The sequence below is a fragment of the Callospermophilus lateralis genome, chromosome 11, assembly GCF_048772815.1.
Source record: "Callospermophilus lateralis isolate mCalLat2 chromosome 11, mCalLat2.hap1, whole genome shotgun sequence".
NCBI lineage: Eukaryota > Metazoa > Chordata > Mammalia > Rodentia > Sciuridae > Callospermophilus > Callospermophilus lateralis.
The window spans coordinates 36,166,199-36,189,685 of NC_135315.1; the positions used below are offsets into that span (position 1 = coordinate 36,166,199).

Genomic DNA, 23,487 nt, shown 5'->3' on the forward strand with positions numbered 1-23,487 from the left:
TTCCAATTTGCAATTCTCCTGTCTCAGCTTCCTAAGTCACTGAATAACAGACTTATGCTACCCGTGTCTGGCTTCATTATAATATAATTTTTTTAATTAAATTTATTAAGGGATAAAAACCACTGGAAAAAAAATATTATGTAGTAGTTACCAACAGATGATTAATTTCATGTCCTTTATTATACTTTCTAGATTTCTAACTTTTCTACTGTAAACACATATTACTTCTAATAACTTAAAAATATAAAGCACTTGTGCTGGGCACAGTGGCACATGCCTATAATCCTAAGGACTTGGGAAGCTAAGGCAGGAAGATTCCAAATTCAAGGTCAGCCTCAGCAACTTGGTGAGACCCTGTCTCAATATAAAAAATAAAAGGGCTGGGGTGCGGGAGTTGTGGCTCAGTGGTAGAGCACTTGCCTTGCATGTGTAAGGCACTGGGTTCTCAGCACCGCATATAAATAAATGAATAAAATAAAGGTCCATCAACATCTAATAAATAAATAAATAAAAGGGCTGGGGATGTGGCTCAGTGGTTAAGAACCCCAAACCAAAAAAAGAAGAAGAAAGTGGGGGTGGGAACAGTAAATATATGCATTACAATAGAAGTAACAGAAGCAAGAAACATTATTAAATGGTTGTCCTGAGCCCTACTTACAGCATTCATAATTAATCAAGTTTATAGAATAAACTCCTGGGACAAACACATACATAGAAATAGCGCCTATTTTCTGAATGGCAAGAAAGGAAGGTGGAAGATGAAGAGAAGATACTACTGCCCTCAGCCAAAGAGTACTAAGTTGCAGATCTCATAATAAACTTTGCCGAGTACTCAGCAATAAGGTACCACGGCAACTGGGAACCTCAAGAATATCAAGGAAGGAGCACCGAAAAAAATTTGGAGAGCTATGGCAGGAAGAAGAAAGCTCAGGAAAGCTAAATGAGAAATGCTAAAAAATCAAAATATAAGAATCCTTTTACAAGCCTATCTATAAGCAAAGCTATAACAGACACTCAAAACTAGAACCAGTTTCCTTATTTATCATATTGATAGAAATGAGCCAAAAGATAGAAAGAATGAAATTTCAATAATGGTTGTTCTCAACAACTGTAACATTGACAGTTTATGTTTGATATCATCAAAAGCCTTCAAGCCTAATTTCCAAGTTTTAAGCACTAGTGTGGAAAAGACTTAAAGAAGCTCTTCATATCAAAAAAAAAATTTAATCTTATAAAAGAGCTATTTGGTAATAATAAATAATGCCACATAATATCTGTATGCCACATTTTATTTCTCCAAAACCTTTTGCAGTTAATTTTATTTCCATGTCTACAGTTAAATGAAGTCATTTCAAACTCAAATATTTTAAAATAAATGATTAAAAAGAGGGAATCATTATTTCTTTCATATAACAATTAGAGATTGTTCTCAGATAAAGTCACTAACTAAACATGTTTGCTAAGCATGAAATGTGGTTGTTCAATATTTTGAGCATATTTTTTAAGACCAAATAGAGGAAATTGAGATGGAGTTTTAAATACTAATATATGAACTACCAGATTAAAAAAAGGTTTAAAGAAATTACACTAAGCTAAGAGGGAAAAGACCTAAATGTAGGGATAAAATGTTTCCAACTTGAACTCAACCAGGAATTCAGCATACTAGTTGACAAAACTGATTATAATCCTGTGTGATTAATAACATGGATTGATATCAAGTGGTACATATTATATATGCAGAACAATCTAACCTCAAGCTGCATTCCATAAGGAGCTTTTAGAAACTGGCAGTACCCACACAAATAAATGCCTTTATTATGTGCCACCAAATCAGACAATAGTTATAAAAAAGAAATAATATTTTTTCTGCTACTAGGGATTGAACCCAGGGGTGGTCTATCACTGGACAACATCCCTAGTCCTTTTTAGTTTTTGATAGGGCCTTGCTAAGGTGCTTAGGACTGGCCACAAACTTGCGATCCTCCTGTCTTAGGCTCTGGAGTTGCTGGGATTACAGAAGTGCACGACCAAACCCAGCAGTTATAAATTTCCACAGTCAGGGGCTGGGGTTGTAGCTCAGTGGTAGAGAGTTTGCCTAGCACGTATGAGTCACTGGGTTCAATCCTCAGCAATACATAAAAATAAATGAATAAAATAAAGGTATTGTGTCTATCTATAACTAAAAATATTTTTTTAAATATTTATTTTTTTTAGTTTTAGATGGACAAAATATCATTACTTTTTATTTTTATGTGGTGCTAAGGATCGAACCCAGTGCCTCATGCATGCTGGGTGTACACTCTACCACTAAGCCACAACCCTAGCCCCTACAGCTAAAAATATTAAATAAAAACAAAACAAAAAAAACTACATCTTACATGAAGTTCAAAACCAGCAAAAAAGATTTCCACAGTCTTTTAAGAGTCATCTTAAATATTCAATAAATATAAATGAGATTCAGAACTGTTTCAGCCCTCCAGTTCATTATTATCTTATCCAAAAATAAAAAGCCAAAACAATTGTCTTCAATGAAGCCTGTATATTCCCACCAAGCTATAACTACTTTCGTAAGGCCAATCTTCAAATATTTGGGTCACAAAGCTTAGAAAGTACTTCTAGTGTTTCTTTGGATTCTGGAAAAGCAAGATGTAAGTCATCTCCACCCCTGGAAAAGTCTATTTCCTAATCCTGTTCATCCTTCATACCATAAAATTTCTCATTTAGCACCTAAAAATCAGACCCTAAACTTGAGAGAAACCCAATCTCATCTATATTATGGCAATACTTCACTTGGGATCAGATGATTTCTTATTAATATTCTGAGGATTGTACCTACCCCTGAATCTACACCATCTGTGAGAGATTAGGCTATTCATTCTAGAAGCTGATCTTTAAACACCAGAGGTCTCTATTTAGAGTTCAAAGAGTAAAAAGGAAGGGTACAAGGGCGTGTGACTTTATCACAGTGACTGGAGGCTGAGGCAGGAGAATCCCAGATCTGAGGCCAGCCTTGGCAATTTAGCAAGACCCTAACTCAGTAAGGGGATGTAGGTGGGTGGTAGAGCCCTCAAATTCAATCCCCAGTACGGGGGGGAAAAAGAATATCCAAATCAATATCTGTTTTTACAGAGATGAAAATGAGTCCAAGGAAAAATATGAACTGTCAATGGTCACATATCTAATTAGTTGCAGAAGTCAGAGAAGTCTTTCTATTATCAAATGAATTTGACAGAATTACCCTCAATGACACCTATCCACAGGTGACCTAATTAAAAGATGGATCAAGGGAGAACTTTGTCCTATTTTGGAATATTAGTTAGGTGAGAAGCAGAGGAAACTGGAAACTGTCCCCTTCCCAGACTGCTGATCACACTTCTATCCAGAACTCCTCCACTGGCACCTGTCCCCTTTCCAGGCTGCTGATCACATTTCTGTCCAGGACTCCTCCACTGGCACCTGTCCCCTTTCCAGGCTGCTGATCACACTTCTGTCCATGACTCTTCCACGAGCTACCAGCATGAGTTTTGCCAACAGTAAGGCATGCAAAGAACTAAGCACACAGTCTGCATAATAGCCATGAACTTGGAATGACTTTGCAACTACAAACTGCCTTGTAATATCATTAGTTGAGTTTCCTATAATGGTAATTATCTCACCATTGCCAAACTCAGTTTCCTCAGCAAATGGACATTATGTTTCACATAGTTTTAAGTTCTCATGGAGCTGTGAGACTTCAAGGAGTCAGTTAATCCAGTCTTTCTCGATGGCCGGCGGCGGGGCGGGGGAGGGGGGGGGGGAATGTCACTATAACATTTTGAGAAGAACAATTCCTGGCTACTACATTGCAGAAGGTTTAGTATCACTGATCATCTGTCCTTTAAATGTAAGTAGTCCCACCTGTCACAACTCCATACACTTCCAAGTGAACTCAAGAAAGAAGATATCACCACCAGTATTAACCTTAAGGTTAACCTTAAGTGAACTATAAACTAATAAAACATTTTACATAAAGATAAAAACCTAACCCCTTTTCTCTGCCACTAATTCCTCATTTTTTACCCAGAGATTAGATATAATACATTGTTCATTCACTCCATAAGACCAACTTTGTCTGAATTTATTATATAATTAAGATACTTATATGCTCTGGGAAATAGAACAGAAAAGGTACTGAAATGGAATCAAGACATCCAGTTTGAAATTCAGTTTTCTGGCTATTCAACCTTACTCAAGTTATTTCCTCTCAATACACCTTGATTTCCTCATCTATTAAAACAAAAAAATTATGTTAAATTATCTCTCTGGCTCACTTAAGTTCTAGGAATCCACAAAGTAAATCATAAATAACTTGCTTTATTCTTTTTTTCTGACCTCCCTATAGCTATATGGGGGTGACTGCTAACATGTACCACCTCATCTCACAGAAGCCAGGATCACAAGCCTGTGGGATGACAATAAGACAGAACCATCATATTCAGCTAGATCCAGTACAGTATTTTTTGGTAGAGTAGTATCTTGATGTATAGAAAGGAGCTGAATTGCTTTATAATCCATTAATAAAAGAAGTACCAAGGTAATAGCAGCAGCAATAGCCACTCTAACTTATGTTTATCTAGATTAGGCCTATAACCTTAATGCTGCTTGTGCAGTAGAATCACCTGGATAGCTTCTTTTTTTTTTTTTTTTTTTTAATGCCCCAGTTCCAAGCTAAGCCAATACCAAATGATACCAGAATCTCTAGGAAGAGGACATTTTCTTTAACTCTTTAACCCTCACCTACCCAGGAGATACTGATGAGCAGTGAGAACTAACTATTGATACAGACCCTTTCATCCCAAAATTGCCAAGCAAATGACCAAAGGTATAGGCTCACACACTGATTATATAATCAAACATCAATAAACAAGAATATTCCAAGGGAAAGAGTTATGGTTCAGTGGTAGAACGACTGCCTAGCATGCATGAGGCTCTGGATTCAATCCTCAGTACCACATATAAATAAATGAATAAAAAAAAAAAGGTCCATCAACAATTCAAAAAATACTTGAAAAAAAAAGAATATTCCAGTGGTACTATTAACATTCTCAATTACAGATTGTGTTTGTAGAGAAAAAAGAGGGCTCTGTGGGAATCCCTTGTTTATATCACAATGATTTATTGAGGATTAACTGTGCTAGAAACAATATAATTTCATGACATGAGTAAGAAGTTTAAAGAAAGATTACTACAAATTTGCCCATCCCTGCAGAATTCCTATCAAGCATCAAGAGAGTTAAAACTATGTTAATAAAGCAGTACAAAGGCTGAAATTCCTCAAACCAACTCTCACTTGCTAGGTCTCACCTAAAAGATCTAGTATGCATGAAGGATAGGAAAAAGTTGAGGGGAACATTTAGAAAAAGACAATTCTTTCTTTTCTTTTTTTTTTTTCTTTTTTGGTACTGGGGATTAAACCCAGGTGCACTTTACCACTAAGCCACATCCCCAGCCCTTTATTTTGTATTTTATTTAGAGACAGGATCTCACTGAGTTGTTTAGGGCCTCGCTAACTTGCTAAGGCTGGCTTTGAACTCACGATCCTCCTGCATCAGCATCCAAGCAACTAGAATTACAGGCATGTGCCACCATGCCCAGACAGGAAAAGACAATTCTAAGATACAACATTTCAGGGCTGAGATTCTGGCTCTGTGGTAGAACGCTTGCCTAGCATGTGTTAGGCACTGGGTTCAATCCTCAGCACCACATATAAATAAATGAATAAAATAAAGATCCATCAACAACTAAATAAAATAAAATAAAATAAAAATAACATCTCCCACTTAACTCATCAAAACCATGAGTCCAGTGACATGGGAAGAAGTACAGCAATCTTAGCTTTCAAAGCATAATCAACAAAACTAATTAGGTTAAATAAGATAACCATTAAACCTCTCTCTCTCTTACCTTATGTGTAAGGCCAAGCCATCCTGTAAGCTAGAGATCCCCAAATCAGAAAGTGTATCTGAGCTGACAGAAGCTGGTGACAAAGAGCCCTCCTTCTCTTCCAGGAGGTCCAGCTTCACCAGGTTGCTGATCTCATCTTCTGAGTTATCTTCAGACACAGAACCAATTATGAATCGAGAATGCTGGTTCAGCTCCAGAGGTTTGGCCAAGGGAGATGGTTCATCCATTATTCTTTCAAAATAAGCTCTCAGAGCTATGGAGAAAATAGGTGAGAAAAGCAAGTTATGGATAACACTCTGACAACATTCACAGAGTATACCTAATGAACCACAGCTGGCTCTTGGGAGCAAGACAAGAGTTAGACACTTAGTTTTCCTGGCTACTCTATTTCAGAGAGCCTTTGATTCCTACAAAGCAGGAAAAGTGAGATCATAGTAACTATGCCTATAAATTAAAATCAATTCCCTTTTCCCTAAAAAAATCTTTCTCAAAAAGCCATAGGCCATCCATAATCTCTTTATCAATTAAATGAAATCTAAGAGATAATTATGATCAATAGGAAAACCTTGGTAGAATATGAATACTAACTGTTGTGGGGCTGCAACTTCATTGTTAGTATTAGTGGTAATGAATGGTAAGGGTTAGGGAAAATTGGTGGTTGTTTGAATCTTGCTGTTAAGAGAAAATTATAAGAATTGTTATGCAAAAAAAAAAGAGTTCATGTATTATGGCATAATTTGGCGTGAACATACTTTATATACAGAGTTACGAAAAATTGTGCTGTACATGGGTAATAATGAGTGTAATGCATTCCACTATTGTCGTGTATTTAAAAAAAAAAAAAAAAGAGTAAATTATAAAATAATCATCTGGTTCCAAAACTATACATTGAGAGGTTGTGAAATCTTATATAAGTGCATACTTTTAAAGAAAATCCCAAGTTGGTATTTTTTTTTAATTAAAACAAAAACAAACAAAAAAGTTTATTACTGAATAAAACAGTAATAACAAATCGCCAGGAATGAAAAAAACTACAAACATTTCCTAAATGTTAGTTAGAGATTACTTAAGTTAACTTCTATTAACTCAAGTCAAATATTGGTCTGGGGATAGCCCTGGGTTCAATGTTCATCATCAAAAAGTTTGATGTTCTAAATTTACTACAGATCTCTCAGCTATAATATTAGACTCTTTTTTGTTGTAGTTGTTCTAATTAGTTATACATGATAGTTGAATGCATTTTGACACATCACACATAAATGTAGTATAACTTCTCATTCTTCTGGTTGTACATGATATAGAGTTATACAGGTTGTGTAATCATATATGCTCATAGGGTAATAATGTCCAATTCATTCTACTACCGTTCCTTCCCCATTCTCCCTCCCCTCCCTTCACTCCCCTCTGTCTAATGCAAAGTACCTCTATTCTTGCCCCCCTTATTATGAATTATTAGATTCTTTAAAATGTCTCTCAAGAGCTTTGTAATGTTTTGAACAACCAATAAAATAAAATAAAATAAAATGTCTCCAAATTTTATGAAGAAGTTTATACTAGAAGCCTAAAAGAAAACCAAATCATTTAAAAAGGAAGAAAGGAAAAACGGAGTAAGGAAAGAAAAGGGAGAGAAAGGAAAAGTTCCAACAGACTGACCAATCTGAGGAACTTCAAAAGATGCAGTTGCAAAAAGCCTCTTTCACATTTATAAACTTTATAGTTAAATTTAAAAATAACAGTAGATCCAAAAAATAAAATTCCTTTCCACTAAGAAAAAATAATGACTGCCTTCCTCTAAGAGAAATAAGAAGTAAGGCACTCAGGTGCAGATTCATACAGTCTGAATGAAGTTTGATGACCACACACAAAAAATCAAAACCATGAGAAAGGACTGATTTCTTTTTTATTCTATGAGAGAAGTAAAAGTTAGCAAAATATGGTCCCTGGGCTAATAAATGAAAGGCCTAGTTTTCCTTTCCAAGATCGTGAAGGCAGCCTTCTCTAAAGGGTTGCACAGACTGGAAGCAGCTCAGGGTTAACAGCTAAAGGGCCGGTCCAGCCACCAACACTTGTACAGAAAAAGTCTTCCCAGGCACAAGCATGCAAACTACCAGAAAAGAGAGGTCATGTATGGAAAATCACTGAGCAGCTATCCAGACACTGTAGAAGCTACCTCACCACGTGTCCCATTTCCACTGCTTCTAGTCCTGAATTAGAAGGTACAACACTATCATCGTGTGACTCCTTGTTCACTTTAGGCTTTCTACCCTAGGTTTGCCTACATTTTTTTGTAGAAGACAACTTTTAACAATGACAACAACAAAAACTCAAATTTATTTAAGCACATGAACAAAATCTTTATTACATTATAAATATCAAAGAGCATTATTTGTAACTGACCTCTTATAATTCTTACTGTCTGAGCAGTTATCCGCTTCCAAAAAGAACTAAAGAAAGAAAGAGAAATTTGAAGATTTTTTTAAAGAACTCCAAATTTTTGTCAATTCCTATTTTGTTCAGCATAATACAAAATTGATATTATTCAAAGTATCACTTTTTTATGGTCTAATCTATTACTTAACTTGAATCACAAAGTTCAGTAGTTTTTTATTTGTTCAATTCCATAAGTCATACACATTACAAACACAGACTTGATTATTTATGACAGTAATAAATAAGAGTCAAAACTTACCATTTCATAAAGTGACTTTTCCAGAAATGTTGTATACTCAATGTATGCATTCCAATCCTTATCATTTCATTAAAAATGAGGCAGTTAGGCTCTGATTATATTCCCTAGTGGCTATACTTACTCATGCAGGCCAGGAGCCAGGGAGAAGGCAATGCTCTATTTTACTAAGTTTCTAAGGTCCAAAGGACTACCAAAAAGTCTCTACTCTCCACATCCTAGGTTTCCTTCTAAGATAACAATTTAAATGTATCTAGGATAGAAATTCTGGATTTATATATGAGAATTACCTGGGAGCTTTTAAAAACTACCCATATCTACATTTTCCCCCAAACCTACTGAATCAAAACTGCAACTAGAGGGGGGCCCAGGAACCTGAATTTTAAGTTCCACATCTGGTTGCACTGATGTAAAGCCAGACTTAAGAAACACTGGTCTAAGGCAGAGAATGAAACAAATGGGAAGATCCCATTACTTTGATAGGAAAATCCAGAACTTCTAAGAGAGGATCCCCAAATGACAGAGGACAAGATTTGCAGTAGTGTAGGTACATTAATTAGGGAATTATGATTTATCTAATTACGTAGTCTAAACTATTATTATCCCTACAACTGTGTCAGGGAAAGGAATAAGAAGGCAAAAGTAAGTATTTTGAATCAGGTAACCAAAGATTCATTGGACCTGGAGTCAAAACCTATATAACCTGTCCAGCCTATAATCCCAGCAATTTGGAAGAACAAAGCAAGAGGATTGCAAGTTCCAGGCCAGACTGGGCAACTTAGTAAGATTTCTCTCAAAATAAAAAATAAAAAGGGACTGGGGATGAAGTTCAGTTTAGGGTACCCTGGGTTCAGTGCTCAGTACCAGAACAAAACAAAACAAAAAAAGGAACCAGGTTGAAACTCTGACTCTGTAAAGTATTGACAGTGGAAACAAGCAAGTTACTTAACATTGCAGAGCTACTTTATGTGTAAAAATTAAAAGATCATATTTACTTCATGGGACTGCTATGAAGACAGAGTATGTGAAAGTGTTCTGTAAACTGTAATATAGTAGGCCAGTGTTTTTCAAAGATTGGATCATCACCCAGCAGAGTATTAATAAATCAACCTGATGATTTACAATCAATATTTTTCTAAATGAAATAAAAGAGAAAATGTTAAAAGTGAATCATATTTTATGAAGGTATCTATAGTTCTGCAAATTTTTGTTTCAGTTACACATGACCTATACATAGGTCATGATGTAATTGACATTTCACTGTAAACTATATCCAAAAATCTTAAAGTTACAACTAATTCTTACTCTCCCATCCCTTCCACTTTATGCCTTTACTACAAAGCAAACACAGTAAGTATCTAAATCAATGGTTTCTAAACCCTGTTAGGTCAAGACGCTTTAGGAAATCTGATAAAAGCTATGGACCTTTTCCTGACAAAATATATATCCTCCTACACATTTTTCCCTACCTACTAGTTTGGGATTCCTAAAGCCTTGCCATGAATTAGGTTAACACTTCTCTAGAAAGAGAACAAAGAATGGAGTTTACTTTTGGGTAAGCCTCATACAGTTGCTGTCTTATCACCTCCAAAGAGCCCTTTTTTTTTTGGTTACAGGATAGTCTGCCTATCCACATAAAAATTATTTTCTTCAGTATACAAATTGTTCACAATGTCAAATTTTCTTTTTTTTTAAAGTTCTTGGACTTTTATTTGGGGACTCTTGAAAATATTTGGGGCTCAGTGGTGGAGCACTTACCTAGCAAACCTAAGACCTTGGATTTAATTCCAAGAACGACAAAAGAGGAAAAAATAAGCCAGGCACAGTAGCTCAGGAGGCTGAGGCAGGAGGATTTTGAGTTCAAAGCCAACCTCAGCAACGGCAATGCGCTAAGCAACTCAGTGAGACCCTATCTCTAAATAAAATACAACATAGAGCTGGGGATGTGGCTCAGTGATCCAGGGCCCCAAGAGCCCCTGAGTTCAACCCCCAGTACCAAAAAAGAGGGGAGGGGGCAGGAATAAAATAAAATTTTTGCAAAAGGCTTTGGAACTGTGCATTTTGTTTCTGAAAATGAAATTACACTAATTATAGCTAATGTGCCTATTTAAAAGTCTAAATGAATTTCTTTCACAGATATTTCTCTAAGTAAGTACATCAGACTTTACCAAACTTATCATGTTCTCCTTGAACTCAAATGACACTTTATTTTCCAAGCAATTCTAATAAACAGGCAGCAATAAACTCTCTTCTATTCTTTCCTTCTTTCCACTCCTCCCCCGATTTCCTTTCTTCCTTACTTAGGAATTGAACCCAGGGGTGCTCTCCCACAGAGTTACATCCCATTTTATTTTGATACAGAGTCTTGCTAAATTGCTCAGGCTGGCCTCAAACTTGCCATCCTCCTGCCTCAATCTCCCAAAACACTGGGATTATAAGCAGGAGCCACCATACTGGGCATCAATTTGTTTTTATAGCTATTGATAAAAGTATCCAAGCCTATTACAACATGTCCTTGTCTTTCAAACTACAGTAAATTCATTTTTTTTCCATAAATAACTGAATTGGCCTTTTTTCATTTGGTCATTTTATTGATGATGTTTTAATGGACTTCGGTATTAACTCCGTGTTATAGAGGGTTACAAAGAATTTTTTTTTAAATATATTTTTTTTAAGTGAGAGAGGAGAGAGGAGAGAGGAGAGAGGGGAGAGAGAGAGAGATAGAGAGAGAGAGAGAGAGAGAGAGAGAGAGAGAGAATTTTTTAATATTTATTTTTTAGTTATCGGCGGACACAACATCTTTGTTTGTACGTGGTGCTGAGAATCGAACCCGGGCCGCACGCATGCCAGGCGAGCGCGCTACCACTTGAGCCACATCCCCAGCCCACAAAGAATTTTTAAAACCATTTTTTATTTTCTTGCAAGTTTTAAATATGAAAATAAAAGCTCGTGATCCAAATAGTGTGGCAGATGCTATGTATTCAAAAATACATAAAGTTTAATCCTAGGCTGAGTGGCTGTGACACTCAGAAACACAATTACAGTAATATAATAAATGCTAGGTGGAAACATAGAAGGGTATTTTATCCAAACTTGAAGGAGTTAATGATGAGGAAAGGGATCAAATCAAGAAAGACTTTCTGGGGGTAGGAAGACATTAGGGATAAAAAATTAGGGGAAAAATCCAAAAGGGGGGTAAACGTATAAGTCCATGTAGAAAGAAAATCTAAATCAAATCCAGATGGTAGAATCTGATGACTTATGAGCAACACTAGATCTGAATGATCACAACAGTTTGAGATAATTTCCTTCAAGAGCAGCTAGAGACTTTTTGGGGGGCGTAAGGGAGGGGGGTAAACGAAGAGAGTATTTCTTTAGGGTATAGCAGTCAGAGAAAATAAAACTAATGTAATTATCTGTCCTAATTCCCATGTCTTAGTCCAGGGATAAGAAATATTTTTTAAGGATTAAGCTAGTGCAAGCTTCTGCATTTTTCAAGAAATCTCTAAAGAAGTCTTCCAAAACTATTGAATAAATATGAATTTAACACATATCTACATTTTTCTTCCTGAAAGTCCACTGAAACAAAAGTAAAAAGTTTTATGGTTGTTGTTGTTGTTGCTATATAAAATATTAACATTTTGTATTTATTTTAAGGTATAAGCCACAAAGAAAGACTTTTAAAAGCAAACCAAAAGCAAACAAACAAACAACAATAAAAAAAAAAAAATGAAGGGAGACAAGAGCAAGATCATTTCCTTGGAAAGCAACTGGACAAACTGAAGAAAACTGAATTAACTGAATTATCACTCATTTGTGTAAAACTAAGAATAAATAAAATTTATATCACATGATCTCCAAAACATTTCACCTGTGAAGGTGAAAGAGTTAAATAAAATGAAGATTGGTTGAAATTGTTTCAGAAGCTTCACATCATTAGTCCCCCCCCCCCGCCCCCCAACTAATGAAGCCAGGTGCCTGCTATTCTCGGACTGAAGGTGGGAGAGGGAGAGGGAAATATTTTTAAAAAATAAATAAAAGAAGAAGAAGGTTTACTCTCTGGAAATAAGTTTTTCTAGACTGGGGGATATACTAGTAATAGTAGAGGGCAGGCAGGAGACCTTATTGAAAATGGATAAATTAAATAAACATATTGGGTAAGACTTTCCAGAATCCTTCCTTGTAGAATATTACCAGCCAGGAAACAAAACAAAACAAAAACAAACCCTGAAATTAGTAACACTGAAGTTCCCTAATTAAGTTGCCTAACCAGATCATTCAGCCCCACTCATTTTCTAGTCACCTTTTCAATCCCCCTACCAAAAAAATATGAGCAGAAAATAAGGATTATCAGATGTCTGAGAAAGATATCCAACATGAAAGAATCATAAACAAATAATTGCCAGTCACAGTGGTGTAGTCTCAGCAACTCAGGAAGCTGAGGCAGGAGGATCACAAATTGGAGACCAACCTCAGCAACCTAGTGAGACTCTCAGCAATTTAGCAAGACCCTGCCTCAAAATTTTAAAAATGGACTGGAGTTAAATCCAAGTGTGTCTCTGTGTTAAATCCCCAGTACCACAAAAATTAACAAATAACAACAACAAAACAAATAACTGCTTATAGAAAAAGAAAATGCAATGTGGTATCCTGGTTTAGATAATAGAACATAAAAACATATCAGGGGGGAAAAAAGTGGGCAAATCTGAATAAGGTCTATAATTTAGGTACTACTATTGTACCAATGTAAATTTTTCTTCCTTTCTTTTTCTTTTTTTGCAGTGCTGGGTATTGAACCCAGTGCTTCCTGCATGCTAGGCAAGTACTCTATATCTGAGCTACACCCCTAGCCCTCAGTATTAATATCTTAGCTGTGATAAGGATACTGTAGCTATATAAAATATTAACATTTAGTGAAGCTTGGTCAAGGGTATGTGGGAACTCTAAGCACTACATTTACAACTTTCCTTTAAGTCTAAAATTACTATCTTAAAAACATCTGGAGTCTGAAGAACTATCATTATTATTCTAAAAGAGCTAAGACAAGATATTACATACATAAAACATAATGGCATTTAAAAAAATTTTTTTAGTTGTAGATCGACAGAATATTGTGGTGCTAAGGATTGAGCCCAGTGTCTCACATATGCTAGGCGAGCACTCTTCCACTGAGCCACAACCCCAGACCCTGAATGGCATATTTTCAAAAACATTCAAGACAAAAATTCTTTCTCTCTCTCTCCTTTTATTTTTTTTGTTTTGTTGTTATTGATTTGCATATTTTCTGAGTTACAAGTCTCACTATGTTGCCAGGTTGGTTTTAAACTCCTGGGCTCAAGTGATCTTTCTGAGACTATGGGCACAGGCCACTGCATCCCACTAAGAAATAATTCTTAAAAGTTAAAAATCTAATCAAAGAAAATTTTAAAACCAAGTGGAAAGATAAAATTGAGGAAAGAGTTTTTATGAATCAAAATTAAGAAGTCAGATTAAATAACAGGAAAGAAAAAATAAGAAAATTAGAGAACCTGTTTAGATGGTCCAAATATGAAGAAGAACCACTGCCAAAACTGAGAACAAAATAAAGAGCAAAATGTAATTAATGTAACAATTCAATAAAACATCTGAGGATTAAAGGGCTTGATTGCCAGACTTTAAGAGTCCACTAATTGTCTGTGTGGTAGAGTGTTTGCTTAGCATGCTCCAGGCCCTTGGTTTAATCCAGAGCACCTCATTAAAAAAGAAAAAAAAAAGTCCCTACCACAATGAATTAAAAACACATAACAAACGGGCTGGGGATGTGGCTCGGGCGGTAGCGCGCTCGCCTGGCATGCATGCGGCCTGGGGTTCGATCCTCAGCACCACATACAAACAAAGATGTTGTGTCCGCCGATAAATAAAATAAATATTAAAAAAAAAAACCCACATAACAAGGCACATTAGTTATAAATATCAAAAACCGAGCACAAAGGAAGATCCTACAAGCTTCTAGAGAGGAAAAAAAAAAAAAGTTGGCATATAAGAATGCCTTTCAGACTCATCAGCAATAATACTGGAAACTTGAAGGTAATTAAATAATAGCTTCAAATTCTGAAGGAAAATTATTTCCAACTTAGACCCAATCACTTCCTGTTCTACTGTAAGGACAGAATAAAGATACAACCAAACAGCAAACTCTTAAAATAATTACCTCCTAGAATACATATTTCATTTTATAGTCACCAATGCAAAAATTGATATTGGAAAGCATCATGGATATATGTTAAAACCATTGGGTAAAAGGATATTGGAAAACAAGATGTTCTTAGTCTTAAAATAAATCACTTCACAAATTATACACTAATTATTAGGGGGAAATGTACTTTTACACCATCTTAACTAAGTATTCAAACAAACATCACTATTAGGACAAAATGACATTCTATGTCTCCTGATGTGATGTAAATGGAAGTATGCAATGCTATATATGTAGGTTTTTGTTTTCATTTTTTGTTCTCGTGTTGGGGATTGAACCAAGGGCCTGGTTCATTCTACATGAGCTACACCCCAAGCCTATAAAAGGGCTAATTTGAATCTAATCAAGATGAAACAATCAGATGAATTCAGATTGCAGGACACTTCCGTGCATGAAGTACTGGGTTCTCTCTTCAGCACCACATAAATGTAAAATAATAAAAGATATTGTGTCCACCTAAAATTAAAAAATAAAATTTTAAAAAAAAATGTCAGTGAGGGGCTGGGGTTGTTCAGTGGTAGAACACTTGCCTGCATGTGTGAGGCACTGGGTTCACTTCTCAACACCACATAAAAACAAAATAAAGGTCCATCGACAACTAAAAAAAAAATATTTAAAAAAAGTGGCAATGAAAGACAAATGCCACAAAAGACAAAAAGGATAAGATGATTGTTCTGGATTAAGACTAAAAACACTTGAGAATAAATGTGTAGCCTGATTCTTGACTGTATCATGAATTTAAAAATAGTTATAAAGATATTACTAGGAAAAGGGGGAAAACTTAATAATACTTAGGAGAAACAAATAGTTAGGGGTAAGGTGTCATGAAGTTTTTCAATTTACCTTGAAGTGATTCATAAAAAAATACTTACATATAAGCATATACATGAGAGAGAAAAAGGGGTAAAGCAAATGTGGCAAAATGTTAAAACCTGGTGAATTTACATTAGGGGTAAATGATATTCACTGTACTTTTCTTTGCATGTTTAAAATTTTTGGAAATAAAGAGTTAAAAAAAGTATTTACCTCCTCTGTATTCTTTCTCAGGATGGCACTAGAGGATATTCCCCATCACCATGAGGGAAATAAACCAAGAATATGGAGACATGGAAAGTAATTTCTCCACAGCAGAAGAGAAGTGAGGAGAATCTCCAGGATGATAGTGAAGAATGAGTCCAATGAGTACAGCTGTGTGTCAGATGCAGAGGGCAAGCAATTTAGGTTGGAGTCAGTCAGAAGAGTCTGAGATTTACAGAAATTAAGAATTAACAAAATTCTGGCACATCTCAATGTCCTGAGAAATTTAGAAAACTAGTACAGAGTGAAAAAATGATAAATACATACAAATTAAACAAAAATGAAGATTGTTATTAATTCCAGAGAAAGAATTGTGCAGAAAAAAAGGGATAATATACAACTAAATCCTGCATAGGATTTACACATTTATACTGTAAAATTATTGACAGAATCAAGGTTATAATATGATTCAAGCAGATAGTTAGCTGTCAGGGATGGAAAGGTAAAAGTGAATAGTAAGGGTAACGAGCAAAAAGAGAGGTGAATCCTCATTTTCCATATCTGGGAATCAGTAGACAATGCTTAACAGTGAAAACTCAAGATGTAGCAAGAAAAGTATGTTATTTACAAACAAAAGGGTATATAACAAATATATGAGTTAAAAGAAATGAAATTAAGAAGGAGCTGAGGATCATTGGTTTTTTATAATCACCTTAGTGAAATTATCACTTTTTAAACTATGTATAAGTTATGAAAATTAAAATATAAAAAGTCTTCCTATAATGTTAAATTAAGAAACCAAAAGTGAAGAATAATGTATAAAGTATTCACAATTTGTCTAAGTGGGTATGTTGGGGGAAGAATATACCAGCATTTGCTTAAAAATGCATAAAATCTCTGGACGTTATTAAGAAATTAATAACATTAAGGCCAGACATGGTGGCACATGCCTACCAGTGACTCTGAAGCCTGAGGTAGGTGGATGGCAAGTTCAAGGTCAGCCTCAGTAACTTAGCAAGACCCTGTCTCAAAGTATAAAGTAAGTAACAAAGGATGGAAGATGTAGCTCAGAACATCCCTGGGTTCAATCCCCAGTATCACACACACACACCAAAAAAAAAGAAAAAGACAAAGAAAAACTGCTCAATTTTTTTAATCCCCAAGTCTTCTGGATATTTTATGGCATCATACTTTACATTAGCAGGTGGACAGTCAAAGTTGGAGAAATTTACAGGTTAAGGAAGCAATTCCTGGGACTGGGGTTGTGGCTCAGCCGTAGAGCGCTTGCCTCGCACGTGCAAGGTCCTGGGTTCGATCCTCAGCACCACATAAAAATAAATAAATAGGGCTGGGGATGTGGCTCAAGCGGTAGCGCGCTCGCCTGGCATGCGTGAGGCCCGGGTTCGATCCTCAGCACCACATACAAACAAAGATGTTGTGTGCGCCGAAAACTAAAAAATAAATATTAAAAATTCTCTCTCTCTCTCTCTCTCTCTCTCTCTCTCTCTCTCTCTCTCTCTCCTCTCTCACTCTCTCTTAAAAAAAATTAAAAATAAATAAATAAATAAAATAAAGTTATAAAAAAGAAAGAAAGAAAAATTACCTTAAAAAAAAAAAGAAGCAATTGCAGTTTTAAAGAGAATTTTAAGTTGAAAACAATGAAGAACTTCTGGTTTGGGGCGTCTCTGAGTAGTAAAGCACAGGCTGAGCATGCACAAGACCCTGGGTTCAATTTATAACATTAAAAAAAAAGTTGTTGACCCATGAATGATGTATTCATGGTGAAATGGATACAGCTGGAAGTTTTCCACAGTAATATGGGATAAAAAAAAATATTCTCAGTGGGGCACAGTGGCACAAGCCTGTAATCCCAGTGGCTCACGAGGCTAAGGCAGGAGGATTGAGTTCAAAATCAGCCTCAGCAATTTAGTGAGGCCCTAAGCAATTTAGTGAGACCCCGTCTTTAAAAAAGACATTTAAAAAAGGCCCCAGGGACAGGAGGGCAGAGGGACAGGGATGTAACTCAGTGGTTAATTGCCCCTGGGTTCAGGTGCCGTTACAAAAAATAAAAATAAAAAAACTCTCACAATAAGTGCCATACTGGACTAGAAACTTTCTTAGGTATTAAATTGGGTGTAGTGGCACATGCCTGTAATCCCAGTGACTTGGGTGGCTGAGGTAGGTGGATCCCAAGTTTGAGGCCAGCCTGGGCAATTTAGCAAGACCCTATCTCAAAATAAAAAAGGAATGGGAATATAGCTTGGTGGTAGAGAGCCCCTGGATTTGATCCCCAGTACCACACACAGACTCAGTTTTATAATAATAATAATAATAATAATAATAATAATAAATGCTCTTTTAAATTATTGAGCTTTATGAGATAAAATAGAAATAGTTTGTCTAGCCATAGCCAGGAATACCACTAAATACTGAAGCAAACAACCCAGCTATCCATCATCTTCTTGCTCATTTACTGATATTCTTAATGAACCTGAGAACTAATCAAGCTCCTATCAACCTACTTATCACCCACCTAGTGTGTGTGTGAATATATACATACAGGTATGCAAATCTGAATGATTAACAATAGATCTGAAAGCTGTCTACAAAAGCAGACTATAATTTTTAGGAACTTCACTAGTGAGTCTATTCAATTTCCATCATAGGAAATAGCCAATTACTCATTTGAGATTGAGTCCCCCAAACCGATTCTATTTTTCAAATTTAACTTCTTGAGTTCATTCAGAATTTTCAAACTGTGTGTTATCATTTCAAAGAAAATCATTATACAGCTTATTCTATCTAAAGTGACTACTTCGTAACTAGAATAGCCATGCAATTTCAGTTTCCAATGTCACGGGGAAGGTAATATTATGGTTCCTGTATAAAGATGTGGGTTTGAGGCCAGTCTCAGCAACTTAGAGAGGCCCTAAGCAACTTAGTGAAACACCATTGCAAAATAAAAAATAAAAAGGGTTGGAGGATGTGGCTCAGACGTAAACCACCCCTGCGTTCAATCCCCACTACCAAAAAAATAAATAAATAAATAAATATGGGGGTAGGGTGGGATTTTGCTCATTGGTAGAGCACTTTCCTAACACATGAAAGGCTCTGAGTTAGATCCCAAAAAGGGGGTTGGTGGGGGGTGGACACAGAAAGTTGAGGAGTATGGCATGCTAGAAAGATGAAATGAGCTTAAGTCACAAATAACACCACTGGAAGCTGAGATCAACTGAGGTCACCAACTCTGGGTAGGGCTCTTAACATCCCTTATTGTTGAAGCCACTTTTTACTTGCCTCCTTAAACATCATGAGCTTAAATAAGTAACAAATTGTTAAGAAAACCAAATCATTTGAGCACAGTTAACTTTAAGATTATCTGGCAGAACAATTCATAAGAACTTCAGCCAATTCATCAGAAACACTCTGTGTGTAAGTGCAATATCCGTGTAGCACTATTTGTTAGTTTCCCAACCACTTAATACCACTATCAAATAGTCCACTAGATTCAAGTAGTGAATACTCACTAAAGTTTCATAAAATTAAAGAAACAAAAACTACTGAGGCAATGATCTGTTTAAGTGGAAGATCAATGAAGACTATCGGAAAATGGTAATCAACTAGTTATCAAGACTTTTTTCAGCCAGTGAAAAAAGTATTTATTCCCTTTTTTTCCCCCTAGTACTGGGGATTGAACTGAGGGCCTCAAACATGCTAGGCAAGTACTCTAAAACTCAGTTATATCCCCAGTCCAAATAACTTCTTTATCTTATTATATTAAGGGTTTGGAAAGATGCTTGAGGCACAGCTCATACAATTATTAATCTTTAAAAACATGTTAGATAATGATATAACAACTCCTGCCCCACCCCCACTGCAAAAAGATTCTCCTCTCCTCCCTAGCTGGAAATAATAAATTCCAATGTATTATTTCACAAAATTTATATATTTATTCTTTTTGAGGGAGGAAGGAGACTGGGGAGCCTGGGGGATTGAACACAGGGGTGGCTCTACCACTCAGCTACATCCTCAGCCATTTTTATTTTTTGAGACAGGGTCTCAGGAAGTTGCCCAGGCCAGTCTCAAACTTGCAATCCTCCTGCCTTAGCCTCCCAGTCACTAGGATTACAGGTGTGCACCACTGCACCTGTCTATAATTTTTATTTTTATTGACTTCTTTCTTCAATCAAGACTGTGAGGATATTGGTTTTTGTTCATTTGTTTGTTTTTGTTTGCAGTGCTGGGGATTGAACCCAGGGCCTTGTGCACGCAAGGCAAGTACTCTACTAAATTATATCCCCAGCCCCAAGACTATGAGGATATTAATCATCCCCCCAAAAAAGTAAAGAAAAGCACTAGCCCCGGACCTGTTAAACCAGTATGTGTAACAGGTTAAAAAAAAAAAAAAATTCCTAGTCATTGACTGAAAAGAAAATAATGTAGAGTGTTACACAGTGCACTATACTTGAACTTGCTCATGGCACTTTAGAGAAGTCAACATCAAATGAGAGTTCTCTGAGATTGGCTTTTAAAATGCCAGTTCTTTGACATTACCTAATCATTGTCTGAAGTATAAATTCATTAAGTGAAATTCCCAACTTTTCCTTCCTTTTTGGGAACAATTTAATCTATATTTGATGAATTTCTATTTGCACTGATAAAATAAAACTTCTACAACACTAATAAACATAGATGGCTTCATAAATTAATACTTAACCTTTCCTTTAACATCTTTCATATGCCCACTTTACAATGTATGTTATGTATTCTTGGGTTCACATCAGTCCTTTTCTTATGTATAAAGTAGTATTTAGAAATAAAGAAACTGAGGCAAGAGAAGTGAAAAGAGACTTGCTACTTTGTAGCAAGTAGGCACCCATCTGGACCCTGCTTAAGGTAGTCTTGCTATACTAGACAACATTTTCCTGAACAGTGCGTCCAATGGGCAGCACAGAAATCCTCAACACAGATGTCCAAAGCCTCCCCATCAAGGAGCTAGAGACAAATCAAAATACTTTTACCCACGAAGGGAAAAGAAACAGCATGCTTTTCATAAGAACTTTGGATTAGGAAAAAATAAATAGAAAAAAGAACCAGAGAGAAAATCAGAGACAAATTTCTGAGAAGGAAGACCAAGATACTAGGTTTATTCTGCACATTAAGAGACTTCTAAAAACACTGCTTAAGAAGACTCGGAAAAGTCCTAGAGTCTTTTGATTTTAATCCTAAATCTCAAACAAAAACATCTGAAATTATTTCTCCAATCTGTTAGGGTCCCATAAGCTTCTATAAAACATACAAGGCCTACATAAAATCCCTGATTTTTAGAGCTTATTTCAAGCGTCCACTAGTGGCCACTTGCCGGTCGCCAAATCCAAAAATAATGTTGGCCCAGACCCGGGCAGGACTTTCACTCACATTTCCTCTGAAATCTTTAGCCTCACATCCCTTCCTACGTCCCATCTCCAACAGCTGCACTTAATCAATACAGCAAATGCGAAGGAGTAACTACAGGCACCTACTTTTACTACGTTCCTCACTGAAAACCTAAAATCCTGCGAGCAGGAACTGGCAAGGAACAGCCCGCCTGGCCCGGGCTTTCACCACGATACAAAGACACAGTCGGAGCAACAGCAGCCCGTGTCTGTGCACCCCACACCTCACTCTGCGAGAAAGGAAGACTTTGAATGAAACCAGACCCAACCCTCAACATCCACTCCCACGTGGTCGTCTTCGCCCAGGCCCTCAGTCGGACTCAGGGATCAGGTAGGAATCAGACCACGCTGGGGCGGGAGAAGGCGAGCTCCAGGCTAAGATCCTAGTCCCTTCCTAGGCTGCACGCCTCCCAATTCCGGGGCCTAATCCCCCACCCCGAGACTCCAGACCCCCCACACACATGGCAGTCGGGAGGGGACCTAAAGGCCCCAAAGCTGCCGAGCTGCCCGGCACCAGGTCTGGATGGAGCCCGCGCCGCGTGCCGGCGGAGGCTGAGAAGCGGCCCCGGCCGGCCACCGCCCCTCCCCAGCCCCAGCTTCTCCAGCTCAATATCCCAGGCTCTGAGGCGGGCCTCACCTCACCTCAGGCTGGCAGCGTCCGCGGCCCGGCAATCCCGGATCCCCGCGCGGAGGCAGTGCTGGGCGGGAGGAGATGCCCGCAGCTCGGGCGATGGCTGACAGGCTCGCTGCACAGGCCGGCCGGGCGCACCGGGAGGGGAGGAGGGGAGGGCGGGGCTCCACAGGAGCCGCCCCGCCCCCGGCCCGCCCCCTCCGCCCACCTCAGCCCATGAGCCCCATGAGGTGACTACGTCCGGGGTTACTCGAGGCCGTTCACCTCCGACCCCGCTCCGGGCTGTCGCGCGGTCTGGGCGGCTGGCGGTGGGGTGCGGGGGTGGGGGTGATCCTCGGGCCGGAGGGCGGCGAGAGCCAATGGGAGGGCGGCGCTGGGCGGGGCGACGTGAGGCGATGCCGATGGTCCGAGTGCGGCTCTGCCATTCGGGGCCCAGAGGCGCGAGGGCGGGCCCCGCGTGGCCCCGGCGCCCCTTCGGCTCCGGCGGTTGCTGGGCCAGCCAGTCGGCTCCCTCTCCTGGCAGAGAGGGAAGAGGATGAAATCCTCCCACTTGCACCTCCCATCAAGGATAGAGGCGTCCCGGGCCGCGGAAAGTAAAGGCCTGGGACTTGCCGGTTCTGGTCTCCACTTATAACGCCGGGAGTGGAGATCAGAACCGGGGCCGGCTAAAAGGGATAGGCAGTGAGCCGGCCTCGTGTGGACCTTAGAGTATTTAATCTTATCACCCTGAAGAGGTGGCTATTGTGTCCATCAATTGCACACAGGTTGGATTCCAAGTTAGTGCAAGCTAACTAATCCCTATTCTGGAACTTCCTTTGCTTGCTCCTCAGCCCCAAGCAGCCTACCCCAAAGGAGTTGTAGGTACTGAATCTTGGAGAATTGAGGGGAGACTTAGTAAAGGATGTTAAGTGAGAAGGACAGTGTTGCAAAGGACAACAGTCCTGCCTGCCCTCAGCAGGGAAAGTAGGTGCCAGTGAGTTCCTGATTTCTCAGCGTGTCTTCCATCCTTCGCTGGGGTTACACCAAGCCTTTGAGGTGAACTCAACCAACTCTTCTAGTTTTGTCAGTTAAGTTCATAGCAAGACTTTAGTTTAATAGTGGCTCTCTGTTGAAAATTAGTAGTAATTGGAAGGAGTCCCAACAGAGTACATCCTCTGAGCAAGGATGTACACAATGAAAATTGGAGAAAATAATACTTGACAAGAATGGAGTGAATTCTAACCCCTGCAGAAATTCAGTGAAACATTCAGACTATTTTCCCAATCCTAACACAAGAAGGCCAAGAGAAGTGCAGAAGGTGACAATTTGATGTGAAGAAGTTCTATGCCAGAGGGTAAAAATCAAATATGGTGGAGGGGCTGGGACTGTAGCATTTGCCTTGCATGTGTGAGGTACTGGATTCGATCTTCAGCACCACATAAAAATAAATAAATAAAGATATTGTACCAACTACAACTAAAAAAAATTTTTAAAAAGTCAAATAGGGTGGAAATATATACCTCAGGTTAAGTTCTTAAATGGAAGCTGAGGGAGGAAGATA

At 37.9% G+C, this 23,487-nt stretch overlaps 1 protein-coding gene across 4 annotated transcripts in view; it reads right to left on the minus strand.

Annotated features, from left to right (window-relative positions):
- Acaca (acetyl-CoA carboxylase alpha) overlaps positions 1-23,487 on the minus strand; it is a 271,109-nt gene that overhangs the window by 209,008 nt on the left and 38,614 nt on the right. For 2 of the 4 annotated variants that reach the window (XM_076871149.1, XM_076871147.1), the window contains exons 2-3: positions 8,341-8,387; positions 5,944-6,196 (exon numbers count right to left, since the gene is read on the minus strand). In XM_076871149.1, coding sequence (XP_076727264.1) covers positions 5,944-6,196; positions 8,341-8,387 — 300 coding nt within the window. Of the gene's footprint in view, positions 1-5,943; positions 6,197-8,340; positions 8,388-15,890; positions 15,970-21,958; positions 22,043-23,487 lie in introns of those variants that run through there. The other 2 variants (XM_076871151.1, XM_076871150.1) reach the window with 2 other exon arrangements.